Below are 18,747 nucleotides of genomic sequence, written 5' to 3'. Positions count from 1 at the left end.
CCAAGGCCAATGCCATCGCACAGAGGGTGTCCCCAATACCCTTGGAATGCTCACTGAATGCACCGTAGCAGACAGTGTGCAATTCACGTGTGCTGGACAGGGGTGACCCTGCACTGCCCACAATATGGTCAGCCAGTCTTTTAATGGCAGGGACCCTGCCATGAAAAGGCTGATGGAAAGGGAAGTCATGATCAGCATGGCAGTGCTGAACTCAGCACCGCCATGATTTACCATGACTTTGACCGGCGCCAACCTTTGGGATCCAGGATCATGGCGGAGGTGGAGGTCTCCTGGTGTTCTGACCGCCAGGTTCATAATCTGGCGGTCCGACTGCCAAGAGTGCGCAGGTCTGACCACCACCGCAAGTTTGGTGGTCGCAAGACTGTCACTCATATTTAGGCCCTTAGACATTTGGTCTAAGTTTACATTTGTGAATCGGGCCGAGTGTGAACAAACGTGAATATTAATAACCACCCCTACAATAACAGTAACTGTGGTCAAGAAGTGCTCCACCATATTTCGATTGAACTCAGTCTTGATTTGTTTGGTTGAACTGCAGGAATAGGCCTTATTTTACTAGTCAGAAATGTAACACAGTCCTTCTCTTGTTGTTTCAGATCCCAGGAACCTCTTCTGTTGTAGTTCAAAAGAACTGGAAACCTTTGCAGTGCCCAGCACAGCCTAGAGGTCTAGGCCATCAACAATCTTCAAAGACACGCATGAACGCAGTGGCAGCTGAAATCAAGCAGATCCGAGCCCGGAGGAAAACTGCTCGCATGCTGATGGTGGTCCTGCTGGTCTTTGCACTCTGTTATCTGCCAATTAGTGTCCTCAATGTTCTCAAGAGGTAAAGATGTATTTGACGTCTATCACTTATCACTGTGGAAGCTGCATAGTTGCTGAACTATTGTTTAAAAGCAAGATAATTGGCAATAGACTGGTCAACAGCCTGAAAAAGGGACCACTGATTATTTAGACGTGTTTATAAAAAAAAAAAGACATACAATGTCCTATCTCTAGCATATTGCTGTTATGTATAACTTAACATATAGGAATCAGAAGGAGGAGACTAAACTATATTCTAGAGGAATTCTAGTGTCGGGGAATTGTGATGGATTTACTTTATCTTTATTGTACTACACGTTTAGCATATAAACACCACCGACTTTGTACTATTGATATGGCATCCACGTTATTTATTGTTTGTTAGGTGTAAATAGACGACTGAATTTTCATTTACAGTGTAGTTTTTCTACAGTTCTGTATGACTGGCGTACAGTCAAAAAATATAACACCTTAAAATTGTTGGTTCCAGGAAATTATTGCCCACCTGTAATTGCTGTAATACTCCCAATCGAAGTCTGTAGCAAACGCCGCATCCTATTACATCTTACAAAATAGTGCATTTCGAAAAAGCTCAAATCACTAGAGCTAGCATAAATCAATCAATGCGTTCTCCTTCCTGGCAAGAATTAATAATTGGCATATATAATAGCATACCAAGCATCCTGGCAGCTAACAATTCATTTAATTTGCAAATGCCCTGTAGCGACAATTGTGTCATTTTCGTGATGTGCAAGCTGTTATGCTATCGCCTTATTTGGTGGCTGTGCACGCATGATTCACCTGCAGATATAATATCAATCTCTGACAATTCAGGCAAAATCGGTGAAAAGGATGTTGAAAACTAGAGGTAATAAACTCGCCATATTGAATCGAGCTACTGATTACAATTAGCATAATACTAGGATGTGTCATTTGATTCGATATATTAAAGAAGCTTTAGGCAAATATGCGTTTCTACCTTGTTGCCTAAAATGAAACACACATATTTTTCCATGGCCATAATTTATAGTAGATTTTCGTTTTAACATATTTATTGATAATGTTGCAAAAAAGAAATAACAGTATTTATTTATCCATGATTTGGTATCCCCTTGAAACCAAAACATTGCGATAAAGTGTTACATTTAACTATGCTCCTATTATTAAATTTAGCTTAACTTCAGGTGTCTAAGCTGTTCCTTTATTTCAGTGGTAGAACATATTGTCCTTCATTTTATTACATACGAGGCTCGCAAGACTCTCTGAAAACTGATGGACATTCTGGGTTCATTTATATTTCCCTTGTTTGTGCTTTTATTTGTATGGAATATATTGCTTTCAGTTTAGTCTTTATGGAATGTATTTGTCTTGCCGCCTAGCATCAAAAAAAAGGATATCTATAGGATGGAATGTTGCTCTGCAAGCATTAGATAGACCTTCACTCATAATCACAAATTTGCCATTTGGTGAGGGATGCTGTGGCAGAAGTGCTTGTGGAGGGCCACAATGGTCACACGGACCCTCTGCCTGCCCTGCAGGAAGGAGATTCAAACAGGCAATGGAATCTTGCTAAGATTTGGAAATGGTTGGAGGTGCACACTCTCCACTGCGGACAGTACATAGTAGCCTCTAAAAATTTATTAACACAGCACACTTGTTGCTCTGGGAACAACGTGCCAGGCACAAATATGCACCGCACACTCTTTCTATATTAGACCTCCAAATCCTTACGCCATTAAAACCTAAAACAGTAAAAATAATATCTTTCACATGCTAATACATATTCACATGAATAAAAAATACCTCTCCAATGCTATTGTAATATAGGCCACATTACTTTTTTAAGGAGAATTTAGGCAATCTGGTAATTAGTCAATTGGGTGATTTCCTTATATATTTGGGGGCATATTTATGGAAAAGTGGTGCATCATTCATGATGTGCCACATTTCTAGTTCCCTATTGCGAGCCCCTAGTGACACCACGTGTGCACCAGATTTACAATAGGATGCACCATGGCTGTCGTATCCACATTAGAATCATAATTTATGGCACTAATGTGGCACTCTGCTGGGTTAGTGCAATAAATGATGGTGCTAATGCAGCAAAGCACAGGGAGGCCCATTGTTTTCAATAGGAGCATCATCTTCACACCTGACTTAGGCAGGCATTAATAATGATGCTAAAAATGGCACAGTGAAATCTAGTACATTTCACTGTGCCCTCCTACGTCACAACACCCACCTTGTACACATTACAGTATGCCTGGCACAGGCATCATGTGGTGCAAGGATTTACAAAATGGCACAATGCTTGCATTGCACCACTTTGTAAATATGGCATGTTTGAAAAGCCACCTTAATACCACATTTGAATAAAAAAAATGATGCAAATGTAGCACAAGGAGGTGCTAGGGGCATCAAAAATATTCTCCTTAGAGGCTGAACTACTACTGCCTGTGTACATGCAATGTTGCACATTGTACACCAACTAGTCTGCAAACTTATTTTATTTGAGTTGGAACCTATGTACGAAGAGGTCGTACTGCAAATTTCCCATTCACAGGAGGGTTCAAAGATAAGGCGTGATGAATATTCATTTGGCAGGTTGCTATTTGTGATCTTCTGAGATTGACTTCAAATGCAGTGATGATGGCCTTTTATCCATTATTATTCTTGGGCTTCACCCTCCTTAATATTGATTATAGATTATTTATTTCTTTCATAGTCTGACTAAAATACAGCTCAGCTGTTCAGAACAGTGATCAGTGCGTGGCTCTTGCCCCTAATGAGTGTGCAGTAGCTAGCTTTATGTTTGTGGTCCACTGTGCAGAGTGAGACTTTCTTTCCAACATACCTTCATTCTCGTAGCAGTGTAAGGGGTAGAGTTATGGCAGCAGTACCTTCACCATAGTCTGAAGTCCTGCATAAAGCTTCATGTTACTCATAGCAGAACCACCTCAACCTTTCCCTCTTGTCACAAGGTACGGTGGTTTCAGAAAAGTGCGTCAGACCCTCCCAGCCCAACCCAGTACTGAGAAAGGGAGGGGGGCTGAGAAGGGCTCTTCACCCTGAATGGAGAGGAAGAGAACCAGTGAGTCAGTCTATGCATCAGCGTAGTGTGTGGGAGCAGACTCCAGACTGGGCAAAGCCATGTGAACCAAAGAGTGCTCTGCAGGCATGGCAGCATGCATGCTTGTAGAAAAGTAGCCTCCTTCTAGCATGGTTACCCCCACTTTTGACATGTTTGTCAGTGTGTTTGACTGTGTCTACTGGGATCCTGCTAACCAGGACCCCAGTAGTTATGCTCTCTCCCCTACATTTGGTTGTTAGTAACTGTTATCACTGTATTTCACCTAAATTTGGCACACTGGTTTCCCATTATAATCCCTAGTATAGGGTACCTAGGAATGCAGGAAATTGGGGTTACAGGCAATCCTTATGGGCTGCAGCATATATTTTGCCACCCATAGGGAGCCCAAGCAAAGGCTTCAGCAGGACTGCCATTGCAGCCTGTGTGAAAAGGTGCAAGCACTCTTTCACTGCCATTTTGCACTATACCAGGATGCTTATAAGTCACCCCTATGGCAGGTCTTCTAGCTCTGAGGGCAGGGTGTAAAGTACCTGTGTGTAATGGCACCCTTGCACTAGCAGAGGTGCCCCCACAAACTCAAGGCCCATTTTCCAGGACTTTGAGAGTTCGGGGAAACCATTTTACACATGTACTGGACATGGGTCACTACCTATGTCCAGCTACATAATAGTAACTCCAAACATAGGCATGTTTGGTATCATACATGTTGGAATCATACCCCAAGGCTTTTGAAAGCATTGGTTGTATGATTCCATGCACTCTGGGGGATCCTTAGAGGACCCCCAGTACTGTCATTACAGCCTTCTGATGGTTTCCAGGCAGCCCAAGCTGCTGCCACCTCCCAGACAGGTGTTTGCCCTCCTGTTGCTTGAAAAGCTTGAGCCCAGGAAGGCAGAACAGAGGATTTCCTTTGGGAGATGGGTGTTGCACCCTCTCCCTTTGGAAATAGGTGTTACAAGCTTGGGAGGGCTGGCCTTCCCAAGTCACTGGAAATACTTTGAAGGGCACATTTGGTGCCCTCCTTGCATAAACCAGTCTACACTGGTTCAGGACCCCCAGTCCCTGCTCTGGCATGAAACTGGACAAAGGAAAGGGGGGTGACCACTCCCCTGTCCATCACCATTGCAGGGGTGGTGCTAAAAGCAAGCTCCTCCAGAGGGTCCCTGGGTTTTGCCATCTTGGATTCAAGGTTGGCAGGGAACTCTGGGAGCATCTGAGTAGGCAGTGGTGACATCAGAGCCCCCTCCTGATAGGCGGTCACCCAGCTAGGTGACCAATCCCCCTTTCAGGGCTATTTAGGGACTCGCTTTGGGTGGTTCCTCGGATCGGAATGCAAGACTCTATCAGGAATCCTCTGCATCCTCCACTTTGACTTCTGACCAAAAAAACTGTATCTGGACTCTTCAGGACCCTACAAGCTGCAACAAAGAAGCAAGATGCCTTCTGCAACAATGTATCTCCAGCTCTTTCCAGCAACTGCAACATTTCCCCGGGTTGTGCATTCTCTGAGGTCAGTCTGTCTTCAGCCTGCATCAGAAGAAAGAAGGAATCTCCCTTGGAGTGACGGAGTCACTCCCCTGCTTCCGCAGGCACCAACTGCAGCGATGACCAACTGTGTGGATCCCGTCTCCTGCTGAGCTGTGTGGTTCCTACATCATGAGTGGGGGACTGAAGTGGTCCTGACTGTCCTATCTTCAAACTGTCCAACTTGGGTGAACGTAAGCCATGCCTGCCCGCGCAGGACAGTACCCCCATGCACATTGTCGTTTGCAGCTGGCAAGGCTTGTTGGCATCCTTCCTCCAAGATCTTCATGCATCTTGAAGCCCCAGCCCCCAGCACTCCTTTATGTGATGCACAGCTCCCTGACTGGTTCTCAGGTGGCGTGGGAGCCTTTTTTGTGGAACTGCACGGGTCTCTTCTGCAACTTTCCTGTCCCCATACTATGGGACTTCTATGGGAGCTGCCTGTTCTTCTGTGGACTCTCGGTGCTGCAGAGGGCCCCCTCCTGGGTAGATTCCACATGGTCCTTCCTGGTCCCTGACAGCACCATTGTCGGCTAACCGTGAGCTTTGCGTGTGCCAAACCGACTGCAATCCTCCATCCGGCGTGGGATCAGCTGTACCCTCCAGGAACCCAACTTCATCTTCTTGGGTGCAGTGCTGACTCTACTTCTTCACCGGAGGTGAAGAAGTTTGCACCTTCATCCGGGAGGTAGGAGCTCCTGTCCTTCTTGGACTATTCTGTGGTTCTTGGATTTGGTCCCCCTTTTCCACCCATTGTTAGTGTTTTGCAGTCTCTGCTGGGTTTTGCAATATTCTTCTTTACTTCACTGTGTGTGCCCTGGGAAACTTACTGTGATTTACTCCTGTTTTCTTGGTTGCTGGGGTGGGTTGTGGTACTTAGCTTTTGGGCTTTCCTAGTAGTCCCAGCTCCCCTCTACACACCACACTTGCCTAGGTCGGGAACTGACTTTTGCATTACAATTTCTTAGTATATGGTTTGTGCTCCCTCTATGCCCTTTTCTTCCTATTGTGGTTTGCACTGATTGCACTGTTTTCTAACTGTTTTTATGCCTATTTCTGCATACTAGTGTATATAATTTGTGTATTACTTCTAAGGGAGTATAGTCTCTTTGGCATTTTTGGTATTTGTGTCACCAAAATAAAGTACATTTATTTTTGTAACACTGAGGGCCTGATTACAACTTTGGAGGACGGTGTTAATCCGTCCCAAAAGTGACGGATATACCACCTACCGTATTACGAGTCCATTATATCCTATGGAACTCGTAATACGGTAGGTGGTATATCCGTCACATTTGGGACGGATTAACACCGTCCTCCAAAGTTGTAATCAGGCCCTGAGTGTTTTCTTTCATGTATGTAAGCATTAAGTGTGACTACGGTGGTACTGAAGGAGCCTTGCATGTCTCCTAGATAAGCCTTGGCTGTTCATCCACAGCTACCTCTAGAGAGCCTGGCTTCCAGACACTGACTACACTACACTAATAACAGATACCTGGACCTGGTATAAGGTGTAAGTACCATAAGTACCCATCACACACCAGGCCAACCTCCTACAATGCTGACTGAATTAAAGGAAGAAAGGGCAAGACATTTTGCAGCAGCTCCTTTGGGTTAGCAGATTCCACCAAGTTACCCTCTACCACTGCATGATGTGAAGTAATGTTGAAGGCCTACCTAATCTACAATCATCTCATATTTCTCACTCACTCTGTCTTGTTTTCTCCCTTTCTAAGGGTATGCTTGCTCTGTTATCTTCTCTCCTTCTCTCTCTTTTTCCACTTTCCCGTCTGACAGCCTTATTTCTCTGCTAACTTCTCTCTCTCTTTCTCTCTCTCTATCTTCCTCTCCCTTTTCTTTGCTATGTTTGCAGCTGTCTCTCTCTGATCTCATCTCATTTCCCATGTCCTGGCTTGCCTTTCTCTCTTAACAATATGCATAATGCATGCATTGCGCCACTTTGTGAATCTGGTGCAGAAAATGTGCCTTGTTGAGCCACATTAGCATCATAAAACATTACGCTAATATGGTGCAAGGAAGTGCTAGGTCTTCTTAAATATGGGCGTTAGTGTTTACCATACATATCAATCAATAATTTTACTGATGTAACATGGATTTGCTCTATTATTCTGGGTTTTTATTTCTGTAAAATGAGAATTAGCTATTAGAGAGTTGACATTTTAGTCCTTCTTTGATATTTGCGGCCGATGGTTGCCAGCTATAAAGCTACTATTATAGGTTTCCTGTCTTCTATGTTTAAGTCATGGAAAAGGGTTGGCTAAATATCCAAGCTTTACTGCATGGCACCCGCTCTTATGGGGATAGTCTGGCTTACTGAACAGATCAAAAAGTCTTTGAAAAATTAATGAATGTTCTTTCAAAAGGAACGATAGCTACAATGGCTTTTAGGTAATTTACTGTAGGAAATTGTGCTGGAAAATGCCCCATTATTTTTAAAGCAAAGTTTTGGAAGGAAACATCTGACCACATCCCGACTGGAGGTGTTCAGTCTCTCTTGGTCACTGCACTCACTCACACGATGTAGTTTACGATATGTAGTTATTCTTCTCTACCTAAAAAGTTCACCAGCCACCACTGCTGCAAAGGACAGCAGCCCGCTATCGCTGCCTTTCTAAAAGAAACATATTTGTTAAAAGCAACCTTTGTACATTAAAGGGATAGGTGCTACTTTTCGAAAAAACAGCTTCCTCTTTGCAAATCCTTTACCACCCTACTTGGCGGCCATTAACGTTTTCATGGTTTGCAACTACAAGCCATTTATATATTTAATTATACATGGCAATTAGGGAGGCTGAGAAGTTGTAAGAAGTAGCAAAAAGCATTTTGTGAGTCTGAAAGGCCTTTCTAACCCATAAAATGTCTTTTACACATTAGATCATTACATTTTAGGGTTTGAAAGCCTATGATTTTGCCAATTGTAGGCTTTGAGACGGCAAAATGCAGCGATACATTGGGCCACTTACTTATGGAAATCAACTTGGCAAAAACGGTAAAGCTATATAACTCCCTGACTTCTTTGAGTAATGCACCAACAGCCTTTGCATAAAGCCTTGAAAACCTGACTTTTGACACACTAACTCTTATTGGTTTTGTGCTAGCATTGCATTTCAACGCCAGGACACCTTTTGAATATCAATAACTGCACTAAATATCCTTTACCTTACGTTACACTGCATTACTTTTAGTGCTGTTTCTCAGAGATGGATCTCATAGAATAAGTGCTGATATCAGCTGGATTGAAATACGATGTTATTTGTCATTTGAATTGCACATTTCTTCTTATGGTTCCACTCTTGTAAATGTTGTCAGTACCAGCATATTTCTTGCTATTAGTCTGTACCTGCCAAATAGGCATCAGAATTAAGGTGTCTGATTTTTGTAATCGCTGTTTTCTGTGTTTTGTCTGGATTATGTCTTCCGGATACATCTTTTATCAAGATTTCCCAACTGTTGTGACTGGTTCCAGATGTGGTAGATAGCACAAAGTAGTCATACATAACACTTTGAAGCATACGTTCCTGTAGCTGTCATTTCATTCAAACTGTTCATTGAGTAGAATTGCACATGTACTGCAAAATAATGTCACAAAACACAAAATCAATTCTTATGTTAAACTGACATCGCAGATTGAGACTTATCTTGGAATGGCTGATATATATTTGTTTTAACATTCATGGGCCTATGAAACATAATCAGTAGCAGGGCTGTGCAAAATGATAATTAGGGGTCATTTATCACACCTGCATGGGTGGTGCAAAAAGTCCCATGCCAGTGTCACTGTTGATGTTTTGTACTTAAAATAGGTTAAAAAAAGCAACTTCCTCCATGTGGCACCTGATCAGAATTCTGAGCTGCAATGGAAGTCCCAATGAGTGCTGTTTTGAAGCTTCAAGCCCAGTCAGGGCTCTAGGAAGCCAGATATATTCTCTCAAATGCCTCTCTCTGTCACTCGGTGTGCACAGATTACATGAATGGGTGGTGTTCTGGAAGGCAAACGGTGAGGACACCGGTCCTTTGTAGTGTCCCATGATTGCTGGTAGGTTCAGATGCAGCCATAGGTTTGGTTTCTCTAGAGTAGGTAATAATGCACTGAAATCACACAAAACAATAAGAAATGTGTTTTTTATAGCAGACATATTGCAATAGCATGGATGAAATATATTGGCTGTACAAGCACTTTACTCGTCACTGCACAAGAAAATCCTATCTAACCTTCGACCTACTGTTTCTGTAAAGTAATGTGAATGTGTTAGATAATACATATTGCATGAACTTTACAAACAAACACCAAGCCTTGTGTTGATCTTAGATGCATATCAATTTGTGCAAAAGGGGATCGATATCCGGACTCAGCAAATAATGTTTAAAATAGATTTAAGTAATTCTGGCGGAACCATGACTTACTAAACTGATTATCTTCCAAGGTTCTGAGAAACACAAGGTATCCCCATCAGATATTACATGTCCGAAAGATTAAGGTCCTCATTATGACATTGGTGGTAAATCCCAGTTACCGCCATGCTGGTTGCCGCAAACATACCACCCCGCGGCAGATATCCGTTCACCATATTGTGACACATACACAGCAATCGGTCAAAATGCAGCCACAGACACAACTTCGCCACACCAAAGGTCAGTGATAAACTGGCTGTATCCAAACCCACACTGTTACGCCAATAGAACAACGCACACAACATTATGACCCACGAATCACCACAGCGGACATTCAGTGGTGGTAAACCATTAGTGATACATACTACTGTGCTCAAAATACACACACACATACAAAACAACACCACATTGGTCAATTCAAACTACACACACCTGACATACATACACACACCACACCCAAACCACTATAAAACACACATTACCCACAACCCTCTATGAATACAAACAAATGCCACGAGACAGACACCACGACCACAGACAAGACCAGAGACACACACCACCTACACCAATACACCACACACGCACCCCACAACACACACCCTAATACATCATCCTACACACCCTCACCCACAATACTCACACAGCACCCATGGCACCACAACAACACCCCCAGATTCTTTGAGGAGGAGCTCAGGGTCATGGTGGAGGAAATCATCCAGGTAGAGCCACAGCTATTTGGAGCACAGGTGCAGCAGATATCCATTTCAAGGAAGATGGAGCTATGGCAGAGAATAGTGGACAGGGTCAATGCCGTGGGACACCACCCCAGAACAAGGGATGACATCAGGAAGAGGTGGACCAACCTACAGGGGAAGGTACGTTCCACTGCAGCAAGATACCAGCTCAAAGTACAGAGGACTGGCGGTGGACCCTCACCTCCTCCCCCACAACTAACAATATGGGAGGAGCAAGTTTGGCGATCATGCATCCTGAGGGCCTGGCGGGAGTAGCAGGAGGACTGGACTCTGGTAAGTCAACTCTTTACTACTTTCACCCTCCTACCTGCATGCCATCACATACCCCCACCCTCACTCCCATCACAACACCACTTCCCACACACCCCACCATCACATCTCACTCATCCCAATGCTAAGCCCTACATGCACCAACAATGCATGGACACCACTCACAGACCTGCATGGGCACCTATCACTAAAGCATGCATACTAGAGAGAACTAATCATCCCACCATACACCAACGTACACAATGAAAGCTGCTGGGGCAATAACAACAATAGAGGGCAACCCACCCATGCACAATATGTCACACAGAGAAACAATAACACTGCATTTACATCCCCACAGGTATCCCAGCCAATGTCACCGCAAAAAGTGGTGCCAGCAACATCCGGTCCCCCCACAGAAGAGGCCCACAGTGATGACAGCGACTCTGCTCGCCCGGATCTGGATGTCCAACCTGGCTCATCAGGGACCTCCGGACAGTCAGTTACCCAGCCACAGTCAAACACCACCACAGAGCCTCCCCCCTTAGGAAACACCACCACAGCACCCACCCAGGATGCACATACCTCTGTCCCCAGGACACATCAATCAGTAGTGTGTCCACCTTTACAGGGACCCCAGGGCACACCACAAACCCAAGACAATCAGGGACCTGGGGTCAGTGGCAGTGGGCATACGGTTCAGGGGACAGAGGCACAGGACAACAGGGAAGCTAGGAGGACTGCTGTGCACCAGGGGGAGGACATGCCCAGGGAACCGACTCTCCAGGAGGCACTCACTGAGATCCTGGGAGCCTATCAACATTCCCAGCATGCACTGGGCCAGATCCTGGACAACCAGCAGGAGAACAGGCGGCTGCAGGAGGGACAGTACGAGGGGATCAGGAAGGACCTGTAGGCCATAAACACCACCCTGGTCTCCATTGCAGGGGTGCTGGCAGACATGGGCAACATTATGAGGGAGGCAGTCTTACACCAGAGGGCCCGTGCCACTAGCCAGACTACTGAACAGCCCTTCACCTCTGCTGCCGCTAGTGGACAGGAGGCCCGCCACAGGATCAACAGGCCACCAGCACCCCTACCCCTGCAGAAGGAGAACAACCCCGCAAATGTTCCCTGTGATCCAGGCAGAAGCAAGAGACTATTGCCAAGACCCCCGCCAGGAAACAAGACTCTCCCGATTGTCACCCTTGTGTCCCACTCTGTCACCCTGTCCACCTTGAACTGCCATTGCTCCTGTTCCTATGCCCCTTTGGACACTGCACCTGTGCTACCAATAGACTGGAACTATACCGTGGACTTTCCTCCATCAGCACCCCAGCCTATTACACTTCTCCCTTTTCTTCATAGCACTGCAATAAACACATATTGAAAAAATACAAGTATGGAGTATGTCAAATGATTTCAGTATGTATTCATTTAACAAGGTTTAAATGTTTACATAGGAAAGACCTGTAGTTGGCTGCAGTGAACACACCAGGAGCAATAGTGGGGCACCAACATCAGCAAAAAGAGTTGCCAAAGGGTACAGCGTGTGGCCATAGAAGTGGGAAATCACAGCCTGCCAGTTACAATGTGAAACAAAAAACTGACAATGAAATGTGAAGTTACACTATCTTAGCTGTGTGTCATTGGAAGTATTGTCATATCACTGCAGTTCTGTTGTCCTCATTCTCATCCTCATCCTCTGCCTCCTCATCTTCACTCTCCACAGGGTCCACTGCTGCCACAAGGCCATCTCAAGCCTCCTCTTCCTGCAGAAAAGGCACATGGCATCTCAAGGCAATGTTATGCAACATGCAGCATGCCACGATTATCTGTCAGACCTTCTTGGGTGAGAAGCACAGGGACCCACCAGTCAGATGGAGGCACTGAAACCTGGCCTTCAGGAGCCCAGATGTACGTTCAATGATCCTTCTTGTTGGGCCACGAGCCTCATTGTAACATTCCTCAGCCCTTGTCCTGGGATTCCTCACAGGGGTCAGCAGCTATGATAGGCTGGGGTAACCCGAGTCACCTGCAAATATCGTTAGACAACTGTTAGCCACACCCTATCCCTTATGGCCCACACCATACCCACACCATACCCATACACCAACATCCACTGGATGGGAACCAGGACTCACCTATTAGCCTCACCCTGTGCCTCTGTAGTTGGGCCATCACATTTGGGATGCTGCTATTCCTCAGGATAAAGGCATCATGCAGCAACCCAGGATACTTAGCATTGACATGGGAGATGTACTGGTCTGCCAAACACACCATCTGCACATTAATTGAGTGGAAACCTTTTTGATTTCTGAAGACCTGTTCATTTTGCCAAGCGAGGGGGACAAATGCCATATGTGTTCCATCAATCGCCCCAATTATGTTGGGGTTATGTCCCATTGCATAGAATTCAGCCTTCACCGTGGGCAAATCCTCCACCTGGGGGAAAGCAATGTAGCTGCACATGTGTTTAATCAGGGCAACCAACACTCTTGTCAGCACTATTGAGAACATTGGCTGTGACATTCCTGTTGCCAAGTCCACTGTCACCTGGAAAGAACCCGTTGCCAGGAAATGGAATACAGATAACACTTGCACAAGAGGGGGGATCCCAGTGGGGTGACGGATAGCAGATATCAGGTCAGGCTCCAAATGGGCACACAGCTCTGTGATTGTGGCCCTGTTAAGTCTGTAGGTGAGGATCATGTGCCTATCCTCCATTGTTGCCAAGTCCACCAGACGTCTGTACATGGGGGGATTTCTCCATCTCCTATTCATCCTCAGTGGTTGCAATCTACAGGGCAAAAGAGTGAGAAGCCTCTCATGAATTGTACATTGTAGCCACTACAGTTTAATGCATGGTGTCAATTTTAAATGTATTAGTGGCATATGTACAATTGTCATCTGGAACGCAGTTATGATACATGCACTGCCCCCCCTGAAATGACTTCTGCCTGTACTGTGTGGAGGGACAGGTGGAAGTGAGGTAATTCCACTAACGTAGTGTGGAATTACAGGAGTATATCCTCTGAGATACTTTTGGCATATTGTCACTAAAATAAAGTACCTTTATTTTTAGTTACTCTGAGTATTGTGTTTGGTATGATATAGTGCTAAGTGATATAAGTGGTATAGCAGGAGCTTTGCATGTCTCCTAGTTCAGCCTAAGCTGCTCTGCTATAGCTACCTCTATCAGCCTAAGCTGCTAGAACACTACTAATCTACTAATATGGGATAACTGGACCTGGCACAAGGTGTAAGTACCACAAGGTACCCACTATAAGCCAGGCCAGCCTCCTACATTGGTGGTGCAGCGGTGGGATAAGTACTTGTAACTGCTTTACCACTTTGTCATTGGTGCTTCTCATAAGAAAAACATATACCAAATACTTCAGAATATACACAGTAACCTAAACAGTTTAACTTTCCTTCTCTAAAAACTTTCTCAAAAGTTTCTGAAAACTTTCTAAAGTTTTCAAAAGTTTTCAAACGTTTTTCTCTATTCTTTTAAAAGTTCCAAAAACTTTTTTCTCTCTCTGTCCTAAACCTTTTCTGTCATGTCTGCAGTAGTGCTTACTCCCACAGTTTTCCAGGAAACATATGGGAGTCTAACATTTAAAAGTTTGAGGGTTCTCTGCATTGAAAGAGGTTTTAGCAGTTGGAAAGAATCCTTCAAAAGATCTTCTCCTCAGCCTTCTCCTAGAAAGTGACCAGAACCAGTCTGTCCCATCCCAGGAACAGGAGGTAGAGGAGGGGGATACCCAGCCAGACTCAGAGGAGTCCCCTGAGGATGCTGGGAAGGGTTCTTCCAAGGACCAGTCAGCTAACAGGCCACCTAGTGACACTGGTAGAGGGAGGGGGTCACACATTAGTAGGGCACCTTTCACTCCTAAAGGCCAGGTTACTAGAGTCCAGTCTGTTAGGGACAGGTCCAACTCTGCCAATTCCCACATTTCTTCTGTGTCTCACAATTCCCAAGCCTCCCACCTTGAGGATAACTTAATGGAAAGGGAACTCAGAAAGCTGAGGTTGGAAGAGGACAGCTGAAGCTTAAACAGCAGCAGCTGGCCTTAGACAGGGAATCTCTGGAAGTGGAAAGGGAAAGGCAGAGGTTGGGGTTAGTTCCCCAGGGTGGCAGCAGCAGTTTTTTTGATAGCAATCCTGTTAGAGAGCAAGATTCCAGAAACCTGCATAAGATAGTCCCCCCTTACAATGAGGGGGATGACATTAACAAGTGTTTTGCTGCACTTAAGAGGTCCTGTATGGTACAGTTGGTCCCTCAAAGGCAGTGGGCTGCTATCTTGTGGCTATCTTTCACTGGTAAGGGTAGGGATAGGCTCCTTACTGTCAGAGAAAGTGATGCTAATAACTACAAAGTTTTGAAGGATGCACTCTTGGATGGAGTTGGCTTAACCACTGAACAATACAGGATTAAGTACAGAGACACCAGAAAAGAGTCCTCTCAAGACTGGACAGACTTTGTAGACTGTTCATTGAAGGCCTTGGAGGGTTGGTTACATGGCAGTAAGGTGACTGACTATGAAAGCCTGTATAATCTAATCCTGAGAGAGCATATTTTGAACAATTGTGTGTCTGAATTGTTGCACCAGTACTTGGTAGACTCAGATCTGACCTCTCCCCAAGAATTGAGAAAGAAGGCAGACAAATGGGTCAGAACAAGAATGAACAGAAAAGTTCATACAGGGGGTGACAAGGATGGTAAGTCTTCTGACAAGGGTGGGGACAAAGATAAAAAACATTCTGAGTCTTCATCAGGCCCACAAAAATCCTCTGGGGGTGGTGGGTCCAAATCCTCTTCTCACAATCAGAAAATGCCTTGGTGTTTTTTGTGTAAAGTAAAAGGCCATTGGGCAAGTGATGCCACTTGTCCAAAGAAAAACACCAAACCCCCCACCATCACAACCCCAACTGCAACCTCTAGTGCCCCTAGTAACAGCAGTGGTGGTGGGAAGTTTACGACAAATAGCCAATCCAAGGGTGTAGCTGGGCTCACTATTGGCAGTGTAGTTGGGGTTGGTCTTGTTAGGGAGACCACAGAGGCTGTTTTAGTCTCTGATGGTGGCACTGACTTTGCCACCTTGATTGCTTGTCCCCTTAATATGGGTAAGTACAAGAAACTGCCCCTAATAAATTGTGTTGATGTTGAGGCCTACAGGGATACAGGAGCCAGTGTCACTATGGTGATTGAGAAACTGGTTCACCCTGATCAGCACCTACTTGGTCAGCAGTACCAAGTGACTGATGCTCCTAACAACACTCTTAGCCACCCTATGGCTGTTGTGAATCTCAACTGGGGGGGTGGTGTTACTGGTCAAAAGAAAGTTGTGGTAGCCACTGATTTACCTGTATATTTGCTTACTAGGCAATGATTTGGAGACATCAGCTTGGGTTGAAGTGGAGTTCGAGGCTCATGCAGCAATGTTGGGCATTCCTGCGCATATGTTTTGCTTTGACAAGGGCTCAGGCCAAAAAGCAAAAAGGACAGGGAAACTTGGATCCTGGAACAATGGGCTAAGTGCTCCCAAAAGGTAGGAGTAGGAAGGGTAAATCCTTGCCCACTATCCCTCCCTTACCAGAAGATTCCCCTTTTGAGGAAGAGGAATCCTCTCCCTATGCAGAACCTACACCAGATGAGCTGGCAGCAGACACTGCTGAGCTTTTGGGTGCAGGGGGGCCTTCTAGGGAAGAGCTGAATGTGGCACAGTAGACCTGTCCCACAGTAGAGGGTTTAAGTTAGTAACCTGTCAAACAGCTGAATGGGGATATCACTGATAGCCATAAGGTCTATTGCGATGATAACCTCCTCAACACTAAGTCAAGGGACCCTAAACCTGGAGCTGCCAGGAGATTGGTCATCCCCTTGCAGTATAGGAAGTTTCTTCTGACCTTGGCACATGATATTCCTTTGGCTGGGCATCTGGGCCAGAGTAAAACTTCGGACAGACTTGTTCCATTGTTTCACTGGCCTCAAATGTCAGAGAACACTAAGGAATTTTGTCGCTCCTGTGTGACCTGCCAAGCCAGTGGCAAGACTGGTCGCACACCTAAGGCCCCCTTAATTCCACTCTCTTTGGTTGTGATGCACTTTGAAAGGGTAGGGGGACATAGTTGGCCCCCTTTACCCTGCAACATCTTCAGGCTCAAAATATCCTCTCTCAGAATATGATTATATAGGCTTTCATAGTCAGTCTCCTTACTGCCATGTAACCATCCCTCCAAGGCCTTCACTGAACAGTCTACAAAGTCTGTCCAATCTTGAGAGGACTCTTTTCAGGTATCTCTGAACTTTATCCTGTATTGTTCAGTGGTTAAGCCAAATCCATTTAGGAGTGCATCTTTCAAAACTTTGTAGTTGTTGGCATCACTCTCTCTGACAGTAAAGAACCTATCCCTACCCTTGCCAGTGAAAGATAGCCACAAGATAGCAGCCCACTGCCTTTGAGGGACCAACCGTACCATACAGGCCCTCTCAAGTGCAGCAAACCACATGTTTATGTCATCCCCTCCTTGTAAGGGGGAACAATTTTGTGCAGGTTTCTTGAATCTGGTTCTCTTACAGGATGACTATCAAGAACACTGCTGCTGCCACCATGGGGAACTAATCCCAACTTCAGTCTTTCCCTCTCTACATCTAGAGACATCCTGTCTAAGGCCAACTGCTGCTGTCTCAGCTTCAGTCTGGCCTCTTCCAACCTCAGCTTTCCGAGTTCCCTGTCTAGGGTGTTATCCTCAAGGGTGGGAGGCGTGGGAATGTTCTGACACAGAGGTGATGTGGGAATTGGCAGAAGTGGACCTCTCTCTAACTGCCTGAACCCTAGTTACCTGGCCCTTTGGAGTGAAAGTTGCCCTACTGTTGTGTGACCCCCTCCGACTACCAGCTTCACTAGGTGACCTGTTAGCTGACAGGTTGTAGGAGGCTGGCCTGGCTTATAGTGGGTACCTGATGGTACTTACACCTTTTGCCAGGTCCAGTTATTCCTTATTAGTAGATTAGTAGTGTTCTAGCAGCTTATGATGATAGAGGTAGCTATAGCAGAGCCACGTAGGCTGAACTAGGAGACATGCAAAGCTCCTACTATACCACTTATATCATATAGCACTATAGCATAAGAAACACAATACTCAGAGTTACTAAAAATAAAGGTACTTTATTTTAGTGACAATGTGGCAAAAATATCTCACAGGATATACTCCCTTAGGAGGTAAGTAAAATACACAAAATATAAACACAAACCAAAATCAGGTAAATACACAGTTAGAAAAGTAGTGAAAACACTGTAGAATACAATAGGATACAATAGGCCTAGGGGCAACACAATCCATATACTAAGAAAGTGGAATGCAAACCACTTAGGGACCCCTGGCCTAGTGTAGTGTGTAGAAGGTCACTGAGAGTGTACGATAACACTAAGGGTGTCCAAGATACCCCACCCAAGACCCTGAAAAGTAGGAGTAAATTGATACTATGTTCCCAGAAACACACTAAACTCGTGATAGGAGATTCTGCAAAGACCACAACAGACTGCAAAGCACTGAAGATGGATTCCTGGACCTGAGGACCTGTAGTGGAAGGTGACCAAGTCCAAGAGTCACAAAAGTGTCTGGTGGGGCAGGAGCCCACTAAACCCCGGATGAAGGTGCAAAATGACTGCCTCTGAATGAAAGAAGCTGAAGATTCTGCAACAACAAAAGGTGCTAGGAACTTTTCCTTTGTGCAGAAGATTTCCCACGGAGTGCTGGAGGATGCAGAGTTTTTTTCTTTGAAGAAAGTCCACAAACAATCCTTGCTCTTTGCAAAGGTTGCGGTTAAAGAAATAGGGTGCTGCCCGGGCCCAGGAAGGATGAGGATGTCGTCACTTGCGA

At 45.2% G+C, this 18,747-nt stretch overlaps 1 protein-coding gene across 1 annotated transcript in view; it reads left to right on the top strand.

Moving 5' to 3' along the window:
* Positions 1-18,747, top strand: part of HCRTR2 (hypocretin receptor 2) — an 818,959-nt gene that overhangs the window by 717,364 nt on the left and 82,848 nt on the right. Inside the window, exon 5 of the mRNA XM_069236773.1 lies at positions 618-847. Coding sequence (XP_069092874.1) covers positions 618-847 — 230 coding nt within the window. The remainder of the gene's footprint in view (positions 1-617; positions 848-18,747) is intronic.

Source organism: Pleurodeles waltl, chromosome 5, assembly GCF_031143425.1.
Source record: "Pleurodeles waltl isolate 20211129_DDA chromosome 5, aPleWal1.hap1.20221129, whole genome shotgun sequence".
Classification (NCBI taxonomy): Eukaryota; Metazoa; Chordata; class Amphibia; order Caudata; family Salamandridae; genus Pleurodeles; species Pleurodeles waltl.
Note: the sequence above shows the minus strand (reverse complement) of the source record. Positions and strands in the feature narration are given on the sequence as shown.